At 49.9% G+C, this 12,163-nt stretch overlaps 1 protein-coding gene across 4 annotated transcripts in view; it reads right to left on the bottom strand.

The window, feature by feature from the left end:
- The window catches only part of SLC36A2 (solute carrier family 36 member 2), a 57,008-nt gene that overhangs the window by 17,797 nt on the left and 27,048 nt on the right, over positions 1-12,163 (bottom strand). For 2 of the 4 annotated variants that reach the window (XM_006927972.5, XR_006584824.1), the window contains exons 1-5: positions 10,190-10,935; positions 9,132-9,338; positions 6,078-6,168; positions 5,428-5,516; positions 4,787-4,882 (exon numbers count right to left, since the gene is read on the bottom strand). In XM_006927972.5, coding sequence (XP_006928034.1) covers positions 4,787-4,882; positions 5,428-5,516; positions 6,078-6,168; positions 9,132-9,295 — 440 coding nt within the window. In that variant the 5' untranslated portion in view covers positions 9,296-9,338; positions 10,190-10,935. Of the gene's footprint in view, positions 1-4,786; positions 4,883-5,427; positions 5,517-6,077; positions 6,169-9,131; positions 9,339-10,189; positions 10,939-12,163 lie in introns of those variants that run through there. The other 2 variants (XM_003981376.6, XM_045036660.1) reach the window with 2 other exon arrangements.

The raw sequence follows: 12,163 nt of genomic DNA, 5'->3' as shown, positions 1-12,163 counted from the left end.
GATCTCGCGGTCCGTGAGTTCGAGCCCCGCGTCGGGCTCTGGGCTGATGGCTCAGAGCCTGGAGCCTGTTTCCGATTCTGTCTCCCTCTCTCTCTGCCCCTCCCCCGTTCATGCTCTGTCTCTCTCTGTCCCAAAAATAAATAAACGTTGAAAAAAAAAATTAAAAAAAAAATGTTTCTCAACCATCCTCACACTCTCAGCTCAGCAAGTGGTGAGATTCTTCGTGGTTAGGAACCTCCCCCATCCCTGGCTCTGTGGCATTCCTCATAATCGATACTAAATTGATGTAGGGCAGTAGGCACCACATTTTTAATTAGCTATCATTAACATTAAAATTTTTTCCACCAGGTGCCAGACACCTCATTAGGCTCCGAGGAAACACAAATAACACATGGCGCCCTCCTCTAGGGGTTCATAGAGTTGTGGGTGAGATGGACAAAAAAGAATATGGCACCAAGGGCCACGGTGAAAAGGACACTTTCCCCAAATTATAGAGCAGGGAGCCTTCCTAGAAAAACCAATACCTCGGCGGGAATCCCTTGGGGAGGGGAAGAAAGAGAGATATTTTTATTTTTATTTTTTTTTCAACATTTTTTATTTATTTTTGGGACAGAGAGAGACAGAGCATGAACGGGGGAGGGGCAGAGAGAGAGGGAGACACAGAATCGGAAACAGGCTCCAGGATCTGAGCCGTCAGCCCGGAGCCTGACGCGGGGCTCGAACTCATGGACCGCGAGATCGTGACCTGGCTGAAGTCGGACGCTTAACTGACTGCGCCACCCAGGCGCCCCTGGAGAGATATTTTTAAAAAGAAGACGAGGAGGAGGAGATGGAGAGGAGGAAGTGAGGAAAGCATTTCAGCAGAGGAATTAGGCAGATTTCTCTGGCCGTGTGGAATCCATTGGAGGGGGCAAGACTCAGGATGGGAAGACTGGATAGGAGATTCTTACAAGAACAGCCTGGATAAAGACAAAGGCATTAAAGCCTTTTAAGGCGTACCAGGGATCTAGAAGTTAAATAACCTGTTGACCACCTACATCTGGGGGAAAGGGAAAGGAAATGATGAAAGGTGACTGATGGGCTTTGGCTCAGACAACAAAACGAACTGGAAGGAAGGAACAGGTTTTAGGAGAAGGGCATGAATTGACACATTCAGTAACTGAATTATTGAGTCTGAGGTTCCTAGAAGAGACATTCAGGAGACCACTTATATAGACAACTTATATATAAGGAGACCCTTACATAGGGTCTGGAACTGCTGATTTGTCAGTAATGGATAAGGTCTTGAGAAGGCAGGTTAGTGCTGGGGAGTGCGTGGGGGGAGGAGAAGAGACGGCAGAGTTCCAAACCCTAGAGAACACCAATATTTAAAGGGGAGACAGAAACAAAGGAGTCTGCAATGAAAGCAAAGGACTGGCCAGAGAGGTAGGTGGGAAACTAGGAGTGGGGAGAGGGTTTAGTAGAAGCCAAGGGAGAGGGTTTAGTAGAAGCCAAGGGAAGAGAGAATGTTTGAAGAAGAGAATAGCCAATTGTACCCACACTGTTGAGAGGCTCTCTAGGGCAAGGAAGGTGCAATAAAGAGGCCTTTTAGGACACTGGTGGAAAGAGCTTCAACAGAAGTGTAAGGACAGAAAATCTAGGTGACCCACGGAAGTGGTGTGAACCAGATGTACGGAAGCAAAGTCAGAGGGTGTGCTGTTCTTTCATGGAGCTGAGTGTGAGTCCGGGCTTGATGGGCCCATTCCTTCCATTCATCGCTGTAGACCCATTGCCTAGAACACATCCTGACACACTGAAGGCATTCGGTCCATATCTGCTGAATAAGCAGCTGCTGAATGTAAGATAGGATGGTTGCTGGAGGATGGCGTGAGGTCCAGGAAAGCTTATGAGTTTATTTCATTATTTTTAAGATGGCGGTGCATGAGTGCATTTAAATGTTGAGAGGAAGAGACCACGGATCAAAATAGAAGTTCAAGTTATAGGAGAGGGGATGATTCGTGGAGCAAGAGCCCCAAGAAGAGCAGGCAAAGCTGCTTTAACTTCATTTTAATTTTGACTAGGCTCAGGGCACTTGGGTGGCTCGGTCGGTTGAGAGTCCGACTCAGCTCAGGTCATGATCTCATGGTTTGTGAGTTCGAGCCCTGTGTCAGGTTCTGTGCTGACAGCTCAGAGCCTGGAGCCTCCTTCAGATACTGTGTTTCCCTCTCTCTCTGCCCCTCTCCTGCTCATGTTCTGTCTCTCTCTCAAAACTGAATAAACAGTAAAAAAAATTAAAAAAAATTTTTTAACTAGGCTCCACACCCAGTGTGGGGCTTGAACTCATGACCCTGAGGTTAAGAGTCGCATCTTCTACTGACTGAGCCAGCCAGGTAAATGCTGCTTAATATGTCCCATGATGAGTACAAGGATTTGAGGGATAAGTGATAGGGGAAGCCTCCTCTTGGCTCACACTCTGGTAAAGTTCTGGTTATCGTCCCAAAGTTTTCCCTTGTCCGCTCAGAGGCTGAATTTATTGATTCAGTATGTGAACAGGCTTTGGGCCTAAGGAGGCCCCAGACCCATGATGGTCTGTCGACTACATTACATGAGAGGGCACAGCGCAGGGACTGTAATGGTGTAGGGTATCCGAATTCAACAGCGACTTTGGCATACGTGGTGCTCAGAAAAGAGTACACAGACAGGGTGGGGACAGGCCTGAAAACAAAAACGGGAGAGTAGATTTAGCTCCAAGTACCACAGAATGGAAGGGGTTGACTTGTCAGTGTCACCCCTGAAAGCAAAAGACAGGAGTTGCCGGAGGAGGACTTCAGCACAGCCAAGGGTCCTTGACATCTTGGTCTTTCTTCCCTTTTCTTCTCACGATAAATTCTCCCTGAGGGACCTCTTCTGACCCCTGCCACCATGGCTGATGACTTCGGTTCTGTATCTCTTGCATGAAGATATGTTCAAATCCATATATATCACTACCCACCTGCCATCTCCACTTGAACTTCAAACTCAACTTGTCCAAAACGGAAGTCCTCAGAAATCTGAGTCAACCTTGCCTTTCCTTTTCCCACAGTCCACGGTCCAAAGCATAACCAAATTCACTTTTCCCCATCCCTATTGCCACCAGCTTGGTCCCAGCTGTCACTGCTATCTGCCTTGATATTGTCAATAGCCTTCTCATGGGTCTCACTAAATCTATGGTTGCTCGCTTACAATGTATTCTCCTAACAGAAGATTTTTTTAAAAGATTTTTTAAAATGTTTTTTATTTATGGAGTACTTGGGTAGCTCAGTTGGTTAAGTGTCTGACTTCAGCTCAGGTCATGGTCTCACAGTTTGTGAGTTCGAGCCCCACATTGGGCTCTGTGCTGACAGCTCGGAGCCTGGAGCCTACTTTGGATTCTGTGTCTCCCTGTCTCTCTGCCCCTCCCCTGCTTGTGCTCTCTCTCTCTGTCTCAAGAATAAATAAACATTAAAAAAAATTTTTTTTAATGTTTTTTTATTTGAGAGAGACATTGAGAGAGTGTGAGTGGGAGAGAGGCAGAAAGAGAGAGAGAGAGAGAGAGAGAGAGAGAGAATCCCAAGTAGGCTCTGCACTGGCAGCACAGAGCTCGACGTGGGGCTTGATTCCACAAACCATGAGATCATGACCTGAGTTGAAATCAAGAGTCAGACACTTAACGGACTGAGCTACCCAGGCGTCCCAAAGCCAGAGAGATCTTTAAACAATACAAATATGATCATTTGCCTGATTAACACACTCCAGCGGCTTCCTGGTTGTTTTGAAGAAAAGAACAAAGCCTTTAGGAGGGTCTAAAAGGTACAGGTTGCTTGGGCCCCTGGGTCATTCCTCGGTGTCATCTCCTTGATTCTCTGTCCTCAAGCTACCTAAGTATTTCTGTGCCTTGAAACTGTCACGCATACTTTCGTGCTTCAGACCTTCACACCCTGCTCTTCCTGCTTCCTGGAAGGCCGTCCAGGCTCCTGCCCACTTCCCCTAGGTAACTCCTCATACTCAAGAATTCTTCCCTTCTGGGCTCATCTCAACTGTTCCATCTTAGGCAGCCCACATGAGCTCATGCGCATCTCCTTACCTGCCCGGTAGCAACTAGTATTTTTTTTAACTTTTTTTCTAAAGTTTATTTATTTATTTTGAGAGAGAGAGAGAGAGACAGACAGAGAGAGAGAGAGAGAGAGAGAGAGATACACAGCATGAGTGGGAGAGGGACAGACAGAAAGGGAGAGAGAGAATCCCAAGCAGGCTCCACACTGTCAGCACAGAGCCCGATGTGGGGCTCAAACTCACGAACTGTGAGATCCTGACATGAGCCAAAATCAAGAGTCAGGTGCTTAACCAACTGAGCCACCCAAGGCACCCCAGAAACTAGTATTTCTTTCCTTCATCACACTTATCCCAGTGGTTATTAAGTGACTGTCTCCTAAACTGTGTAACGCTGGTCTTTGCCACTGGATTATGGGTTCTTTGAGAGCAAAGCCTCCTTGCCTTGCTCTCCACAGTATTTCCAGGGCCTAGTACATAGTACAATTGGACAAATGCAGTTTAATAAATAAGCAAACAATATTAAAGTTGCAAGACAAAGGAATGAGCACCCTGTCACTGGAGGTATACAAGGAGGGGGGCTGGATCGCAAAGATTGCCAATGAACCCCGTCCATGTGGAAAGGTCCAGTATTCTGTGCCACACGAGCCAGATTTCCAGGGAAGAAGGCATCCCTGACAGCCACACATGTCCTCCTCCTGTACCTTACTCCACTTCAGGTAAAGCCAGAACAAGGTACCTTCCCCAGTGGGCATGGCTCCGGAGCCAGGCGCTGGGGCTGGCTTCCAGTCCGTGCAGTACTGTGTCCCCATAGTCCATGAAGGGCTTGTTAAGCCTGTGGGAGAAAGTACACACACAGTTACCAAGAGGCATTTTAACCTAAGATCATGTACTGAAAAGTCAGGAGACACACAGCAAGGCAGGACCCCGCTAGAGTGGAAAGAACACTGGGGCAGAGACCCAAGTTCTAGTTCAGACTTAGACACCTGGAGGTACTTCTTGGGTGGCTTGTGTTCCTTCCCTGTCAAGTGGGGTGGTTACTACATGACAAGGGTAATAATGCCTACCTCACGTGGGCACAGTAGTTTTCAAGTCCATGATCCCAGTGGATTCTCATCACAGTTCTCTGAGGCAGGGTTAGTCATGGATTGTTTATGCCTGATTTCCAGATGAGCCCAGCAGATAAGCCCAGTGGCCTGATCAATATCACCTATTGAGTCGTATGGCAGAGCCTCGCCTTAGATCCCTGTCCCACTGCTTTTCTCTTTTCCTTGGCCTTCTTGGACGAAATTCAGAACTCTGGCTTATTTAGGAGGTTTCTGGGATGTCCCTGAGACCCGAGTACCAAAGGAATCACCGGGAGGATGCTGTTCTCCTTACCTGTGGCAGAAGCGCCGGGCACACTTGACCAGGATGTGCATACAGTGGCAGGCGATGAAGCCCATTGCCAGCAAACTGAGCGGGCCCATCTGGAAGAAGGGGGAGTCGAGGGAAATGGGGAGAGAGAAGAGGATGGATTTATGAAGAGCACTGCAAGGAGATACCTGGTAGCACAGGCGCCATTCAGCACTCGAGGGCCTTTCCAGCAAACTGCTTTGCAAGTCCCTGCTTGCTAAAGCAGCAACAGCTGTTCTTTCGAATATACTCTCAAGTGGTACTCCGATAAAGTACCTAAAGCAATTCCAGTGGGTGTTGTGGTGGGAGTAGGGGGCTCCTTCTGAGACCCCCTACTGAGCGCTAGGGCTCCATAGGACACAACTGGAAAACTAGTCATAGTCCAACCCCTGCGTCCTACAAGGGAGAAAACGGAGTCCCAGAGAAGGGACAGAGTGGCCAAGGCCACTCAGAGTCTGTGGCAGAGCCAGAACTCAAACCCTGGCTAGATGTCTAGACTCTAAGTCTGGACCCAGCTGCCTCCCAGAAAGACTGCTCCTTGCAAGCCACTGAAAACCCTTAGAGCCTCTCCTCCCACTTCCCTTCTACAATCCTGTCATACTGGTCCCCCCCCCCCCCACAGCAGCCCCTCTTACCAGGATGCCTGCATTCTTCACAGCCAGGGGAAGTCCCAGGATCCCTGTGCCCATGTTGCCTTTTACCAGGTGAACCAAGGTCTGGAATGCTCTAAAGGAGAAGAGACATGAGGGTGTAGGTGTTTGAAGGTGAGGAGGTCCAACAGGCTCCTCTCACAGCATGCCAACACCAGAGTTCAGCTGGATAGGCGGGCTCCCGGCCATCTCTCGGTCCCCATGGCCTTGACTGGCACCTCTGGGTTTCCTGTGGGGTAACCAACCGTCTCAGTTTGCCAAAACTCTTCTGGTTTTAGCAGCTAACACTCAGTGTATACGATTCTAATATTTAGTATATAATAGACACTATGCTAAGTACTTTACCCATATTACCTCATTTAACCCCTTGTCAAGACTAGGAAGTAGGTTATTGCTTTTATTTTGCTGATGAGGAAACTGAGCACAAAGATCTTTTTTTTTTTTTTTTTTTTTAACGATATGTCCAAAGATAGACTAGGGAGTCAGGATTTGAACCCAGAACTGCCTCAGAGTCCTTGTTCTTTACCCCACTTTCACTGGACTGCCTCCTAGAAATAGGCCCAGACAGATGCATAAAGGGATAATGCTATTTCATAACCGAGGAAACAGAAGCCCAGAAAGGGAATGATCCAAGGTCAGAGAACTAGTAGCTGAAATAGGACTGAACTCAGAGAAAAGGGAAAAGGGCTGGCAATAAAGAGAAATCATGGTGACTTCTGAATAAATAGGTCAGATGACTTGGGTCTCCAGATGGGGTCTATTGAGACAGGATCATTTGAGGACTGGGCTCCAGAGGAATTTCTTTTGCCCCTCAGGCCAGGACATCAAGCTAGGGAGTGGCTTGCCTCCTTCAACCCCCAAAAAAAACAAAACCAAAAACTCAGACCCCTTCTTTAAGACAGAAGGGAAGGTTGTGTGAAGGACACCATCAGGGCTAAGTTCCAGGGAGGTGAATTACAAAACAATCTATTGCTATACCTCTTTGTACGTGGACCAGGTTAAACCAAGGTGGGTGTTGGGTTCACATCCACAACTTTAGAAACACTGGAAGTACCCTACGGGAGCTTTCCAGCAAGGACACTGACTGTGATGTATTCTGGAAGGAGTCTGGTCTCTGAGGTTGGACGAACCCGGGATTAAATCCCAAGGCCACTACTTAACTAGCTGTGTCATCTCGGGCAACTCGTCTACTTTGCTAAGCCTCTGCAAATGTTGGAATGTTGGGAGGAATGATATTTTTAAAGGATTGCCCCAACCACCCTCATCTTTATGTTAATCCCTAGATCCTGTAGCTTTCCAAGGATCTGCCCATCCATTTGTTAAGGGTTAAAGAGAACAATTGAGGGGGAAAGAGGGCGGAGAGTCGGGTGCCTTTCTCTCTCCCTGTGGGTGTCAGCATCGCTGACTGAGCACTTGTGCCGGCTCTCCAATAACAGGCTTGTTTTGCAACAAGGAAAGGGTCAGTAGGTCACGTTAGACATTTCTAACCAAAGGACTTAGGAAATCAGAATTTAACTTTGGGCTACTCAGCCAACTTAAAAACTTAGTGGGGTGAGCTGGGCAAAGCACTGGGCTGGGAGGCAGGAGACCCATGATTTATGGCCCTAACTCATTTGTTGACCTTGGACCTTTCTGGGATTCACAGCATCCAGCTTTTAAGGGTGCTGTACTTGAGGGCTTTATGTACAAATCACCTCTGCAGCCATCCTGGGAGGAGTGAAATGTCATTTCACAGAAAAGAAACTGGGGCACAGAGAAAGTTCGGTCACTTGCTCAGGCCAGTTAGCAGCTAAGTGGGAATGTGAACTCGGGTGAGCTGACCTGAGTTCCATGCTTGCCTGACTTGTTTCTCTTTCGCTCCAAAAGCCACAGAGGATCCCTCTACTTCTCTCATGCTTTTATTTCTTTGATTCTTGAGTAGTTGAAATTGCCTCCAAACCACGTGTCGTGTCGGTTTAGGACGTGAAAGCTAGTCTCTTCCCTGAAGGCCTCGGATTGAGAAATATCCCTACTCAGCAGTGGATGGCCCCAAGGCCTGGAGAGTTCACCCTCAGTGTCAGGAATTCACAGCCCCCAGGATTAGCCCCCGGGGCAGTTGAGCCCTGTCTGGTGGAGTCATTGTGTCCACAGGGTCCTGGGCAGCAATGGAAAGGAGGTTTGCTCGCCCTCCCCGCTGCTTGTCCCCTCCCTTCAGGTGTAATTCCCACAGGCAGCCTCTCTAAATTCGCGCTGAGGCCAAATTAGCCCCATTTTGCCTATGGGGAAAACTGAGGCTTGGGGAAGGGAAGGTGCAGAATCACAAGGTGAACGCGGGTGTTTTTTCTACTACACCAGTGGGGTCAACAGGTTCTCTTGAGGCGGCGGCACTCTCCACCACGCCACCTCACCCACATTTCCTAAGTGGACTGGCCACTCTGCTTGAGTGGTGGACGCCGAGGTTGCTGAGCCCCGTAGCTTGGCTTCCCCACCTAAACTCCTTCTGCAGACCCTTCCTTGTCATGGTTTCCAAGCCCCCTCCACTCCCAAACACACCCCAAGGAGGTGGAAGAAAGTCTTCCTCATACTGTGCTTTTGATGTCCTCACCATTGGAGTAGAGGCCGAAGTAGAGGCCAGGGTAGCTTGAGGATGGGGTGGGTGGTGGGTAAGGCGTGGCTGTCGGTGAGGCCACTGTGGTTTTAAGCCCAGATCTCACCTTCTCCTCTGAGAAGTTGGGGATTCTGCCCCACTTCCCAATGGTCAGGATTGACCAGGAACAAAACTGACGTAGGGCCAGCACTGGATTCTAGCGCCCCTCCTGCCGATGGCCCAGTGCGTGGCCTGGGGTAACTAGGCCTTAACGTCCCCATCTGCACCTGTGGAGGGCGGGACCACAAGTCTCCGCTCTCATCTGGACCCAGTCTCTGACTGCTCCGTTTGTGACCTTGGTTTTCCCATCTGCACAATGGGGTGGGGGTCAGACGCAGCCACTCGAGGGTTTTTGCCAAGGCAAGCGTCCGGGCTCGAAGGCAGAAATGGGGGTGGCAGAAAAGAGCACTCACGTTATGCCTGTGGTTTTCTCTAAGCCTGGCGACTCGGAAGGGTGTCCATCCCAGAAACTGGAGTCCTTGCTGTGCAGCCTCTTGGCACTTTTGGGTGGGTACCGGAGGTCCAGTTTGAGGTCAACGGCTCCCTGGGGGCCCCCGGCACTCTTTGTCACGGGCATGACTGCTTCCGAGAGAGGGCTCTGGGTGATGAGGAGGTCTGCTCTGGAAGGAGGCAAGCAGGAAGGTATCTGTCAGGTGCAAACCCGCAGCTCAGCGGCTTGGCTCCTGCCTCAGCAGGCTCTGGTGGAGCTGGAATGAGGACCCGCCCACCTCCCCCAGAGCGCACTCGTCCTGCCCCAAGGAGCCCAGTGCAAGAGAGGCTGGAGCAGGACAGGCAGGAAGGGATCTGGGAGGGGAGTTACCCACCTCACCTGCACCAGTGACTGCAATACCCATTATTTTAAGAACTCACATTTATGAAGCCCTTCACTAAAAGACAGACGTTCTCCTGAGTGCTTTGCCTACATTTTCTCATTTCATCCTATAAATTAAATGCCAAGGAAATCAGACCCAACTAAAGGGACCTGCCTGAGATCACATAGCTAGAAAGTGACAGAGTAGGGACCAGAGCCCAACTCGTCAGGCTTTTTTTTGTTTTTTAATGTTTTTATTTATTTTTGAGAGAGAGAGAGAGAGACATAGAATCTGAGAGAGGGACACATAGAGACTTGCGCGTGTGCAAGTGGGGGAGGGGCAAAGAGAGAGGGAGACATAGAATCTGAAGCAGGCTCCACGCTCTGAGCTGTCAGCACAGAGTCCCACGCGGGGCTCGAACTCATGAACCACGAGATCAAGACCTGAGCCGAAGTCCGTTGCTTAACCATCTAAGCCACCCGGCAGGCTTTTTAACTAACACCTTATTTCTGTCTCCAAGGGAATCCTATACATCCCATCTCCTTATTCATCCCAGGTTGGGGGCTCCACTTCCCACTGGCTGACATCTGTTGTGAGGCCTCCTTCCGGGTGCTTCCCTTTCTTGGGAAAAGTTGGGAGAAAAAAGAGCCAGCACTCACCCACCTCCAGAAGCTTCTTAGCTTTTGTGGAGCTCCAGGGAGAGAGCCGTGAGGGTTCTTTCAGAAAAGGCAGAGACTGTAACAACCCCCAGCCACATTTCACTGGGTAGGACACTGGCGCCTGGAGAGCACGTGATTTGCCTAAGGTCGCACATGACATTCAGGATTGAACTCCGTAGCTAAAGAAGGCCTTGAGGGGGTTTCTCTAGTGTTCCAAGCTCTGTCATTATCTCTGCTTCAGTGACAGATGAACAGGCCAAGATTTCCTCCTTCCTTCAAAATTATAGCATTTTACTCAAGCCACACTGCTCCCTGTACCATCATCTCATGGGCCAAAGGCTTTGCTCCAATGATCTCTCAGCTAACTGGTGGCGTCTGAGACAGATTTGTCCAGGCCCTCCCTTCCACGGGACTCCTTCCAAGGTCCTGGGTGCAATTTTGAATTTGTAATTTTGTATTCTCATTCCGAAAGAGGCCCTTTCCACCCCTTACCGACACCCCCCACCCACCAAGTGGCTTAATCGTCAGGCTCCAAAAAACCTGGCTACCTCTCTGGGGAGCATTGCCACTTTGTTTTTACAGATGCGGAAACTGAGGCTTAGCGAGGTAAAGAATAGCATGCCCGAGGTCACAGCCAATCCTGGGCAGAGTCCCAAATCTACCCTAGCCAGATCTTTCTGTCTCTGAGGCCTGTGGCCCTGACCACTACATTGACCCCTTGGTTTGAATCCCGGCCCCACCCTTAAGCTTCTTGCCCTGAATCGACTGAGACACTTGCTGTGGTTTGAGAAACGCCCTCTCTTCGCTAGTCTGGCACCGCCTGTGGGACAGCAGGCTGCAGCCTCTGGTCTGTCCAGCCGCAGCACGGAGACTCTGCAATTCGATGCTAATCTCGGCTCTCACCCCACCAATAGATCTGTGTGCCCGCTTAAGCAACAAGATGGAGAAATAAGATTGTCAAGGAGCTGGAGATGTTTGGATATGGGGCCAGTTCCTGTTTTCCTCCCCAGGTTGTGAGACGCCTGAGTTCGTCTTCGGACCTTTGGGAAAGGAACTGCTGGAATCCGGGACTTTGCTGGGGCTCTTCCCAGGCATCCTCAGCTAAAAGGAAACTGGCAGAGTGCTGCCCATAGACCTCCACCTTGCTGTGCCACCTGCCAGCTGGCCAGAGGTCTTCTTCCAGGATGGGGGGGGGGGCCCTCCAAACAAGCCCTTTGACACTGGCCCAGGCACCTGTAGCTCTTGGTTCCACGGTGGCTCTTAACCACGAATCTGCGGTGACGCTGGGAAAGGTATTGCTCCTCTCTCTGTCCCCGCTTTGTGAAAAGGATACAAAGTGGTAGGGGATTTCCAAAGTGCCGAGGACCCCAGGGCTTGTGTTTTTCATCCCCACGGGATGCTGAGCTGCACACCCAGCTTCCCTTGTTGGGACACAAGCAGCTACTCACTCGGCATCTCCATAGAGGGTGGAATAAATGGGATTTAAATAGTGATAATCATCTTTTCTGATCCTTTACAGTAAACAGAGGGCCTTGTTTCTTTGATTCTTTGATGGCAGTTTGGAAAGCTGGAGGGTATCAGAAGCATCTCGGGGAGGTGCTAAAGCACAGAGAGACTCTGACTCATTGAAGTCGGGAGAATCTGGGCCTTTGCATTTAGACCCACTTCCCCGGGTGGTTCCACTACCGGCCGGCGTTTGAGTTCCACTGTGCGATGGGGTAAAAGTAATTGCGCCCCTTTAACAGATTAGAGAACCGAGGCAGAGGGCTGGGAAGGGCCTTGCGTGGAGTCGTGCAACTTGGTGGAAATGAACACAAAGTAGTCCTTGGGGGCGGGGGGAGTTGGAGACTCCAGAAACAACACTGAAACTCCTACCCAGATGGGAATTCTTGCCCGGCCTTGTTCCCCGGGGAGCCCTTCACAGCCATTGGCTGACCACTGTGACTTTCTCACTGACTGCATGACAATGGTGAT

This window comes from Felis catus, chromosome A1 (genome assembly GCF_018350175.1).
Source record: "Felis catus isolate Fca126 chromosome A1, F.catus_Fca126_mat1.0, whole genome shotgun sequence".
In the NCBI taxonomy this organism is placed as follows: Eukaryota; Metazoa; Chordata; class Mammalia; order Carnivora; family Felidae; genus Felis; species Felis catus.
This window is presented reverse-complemented; position numbering and strand designations above follow the sequence as displayed.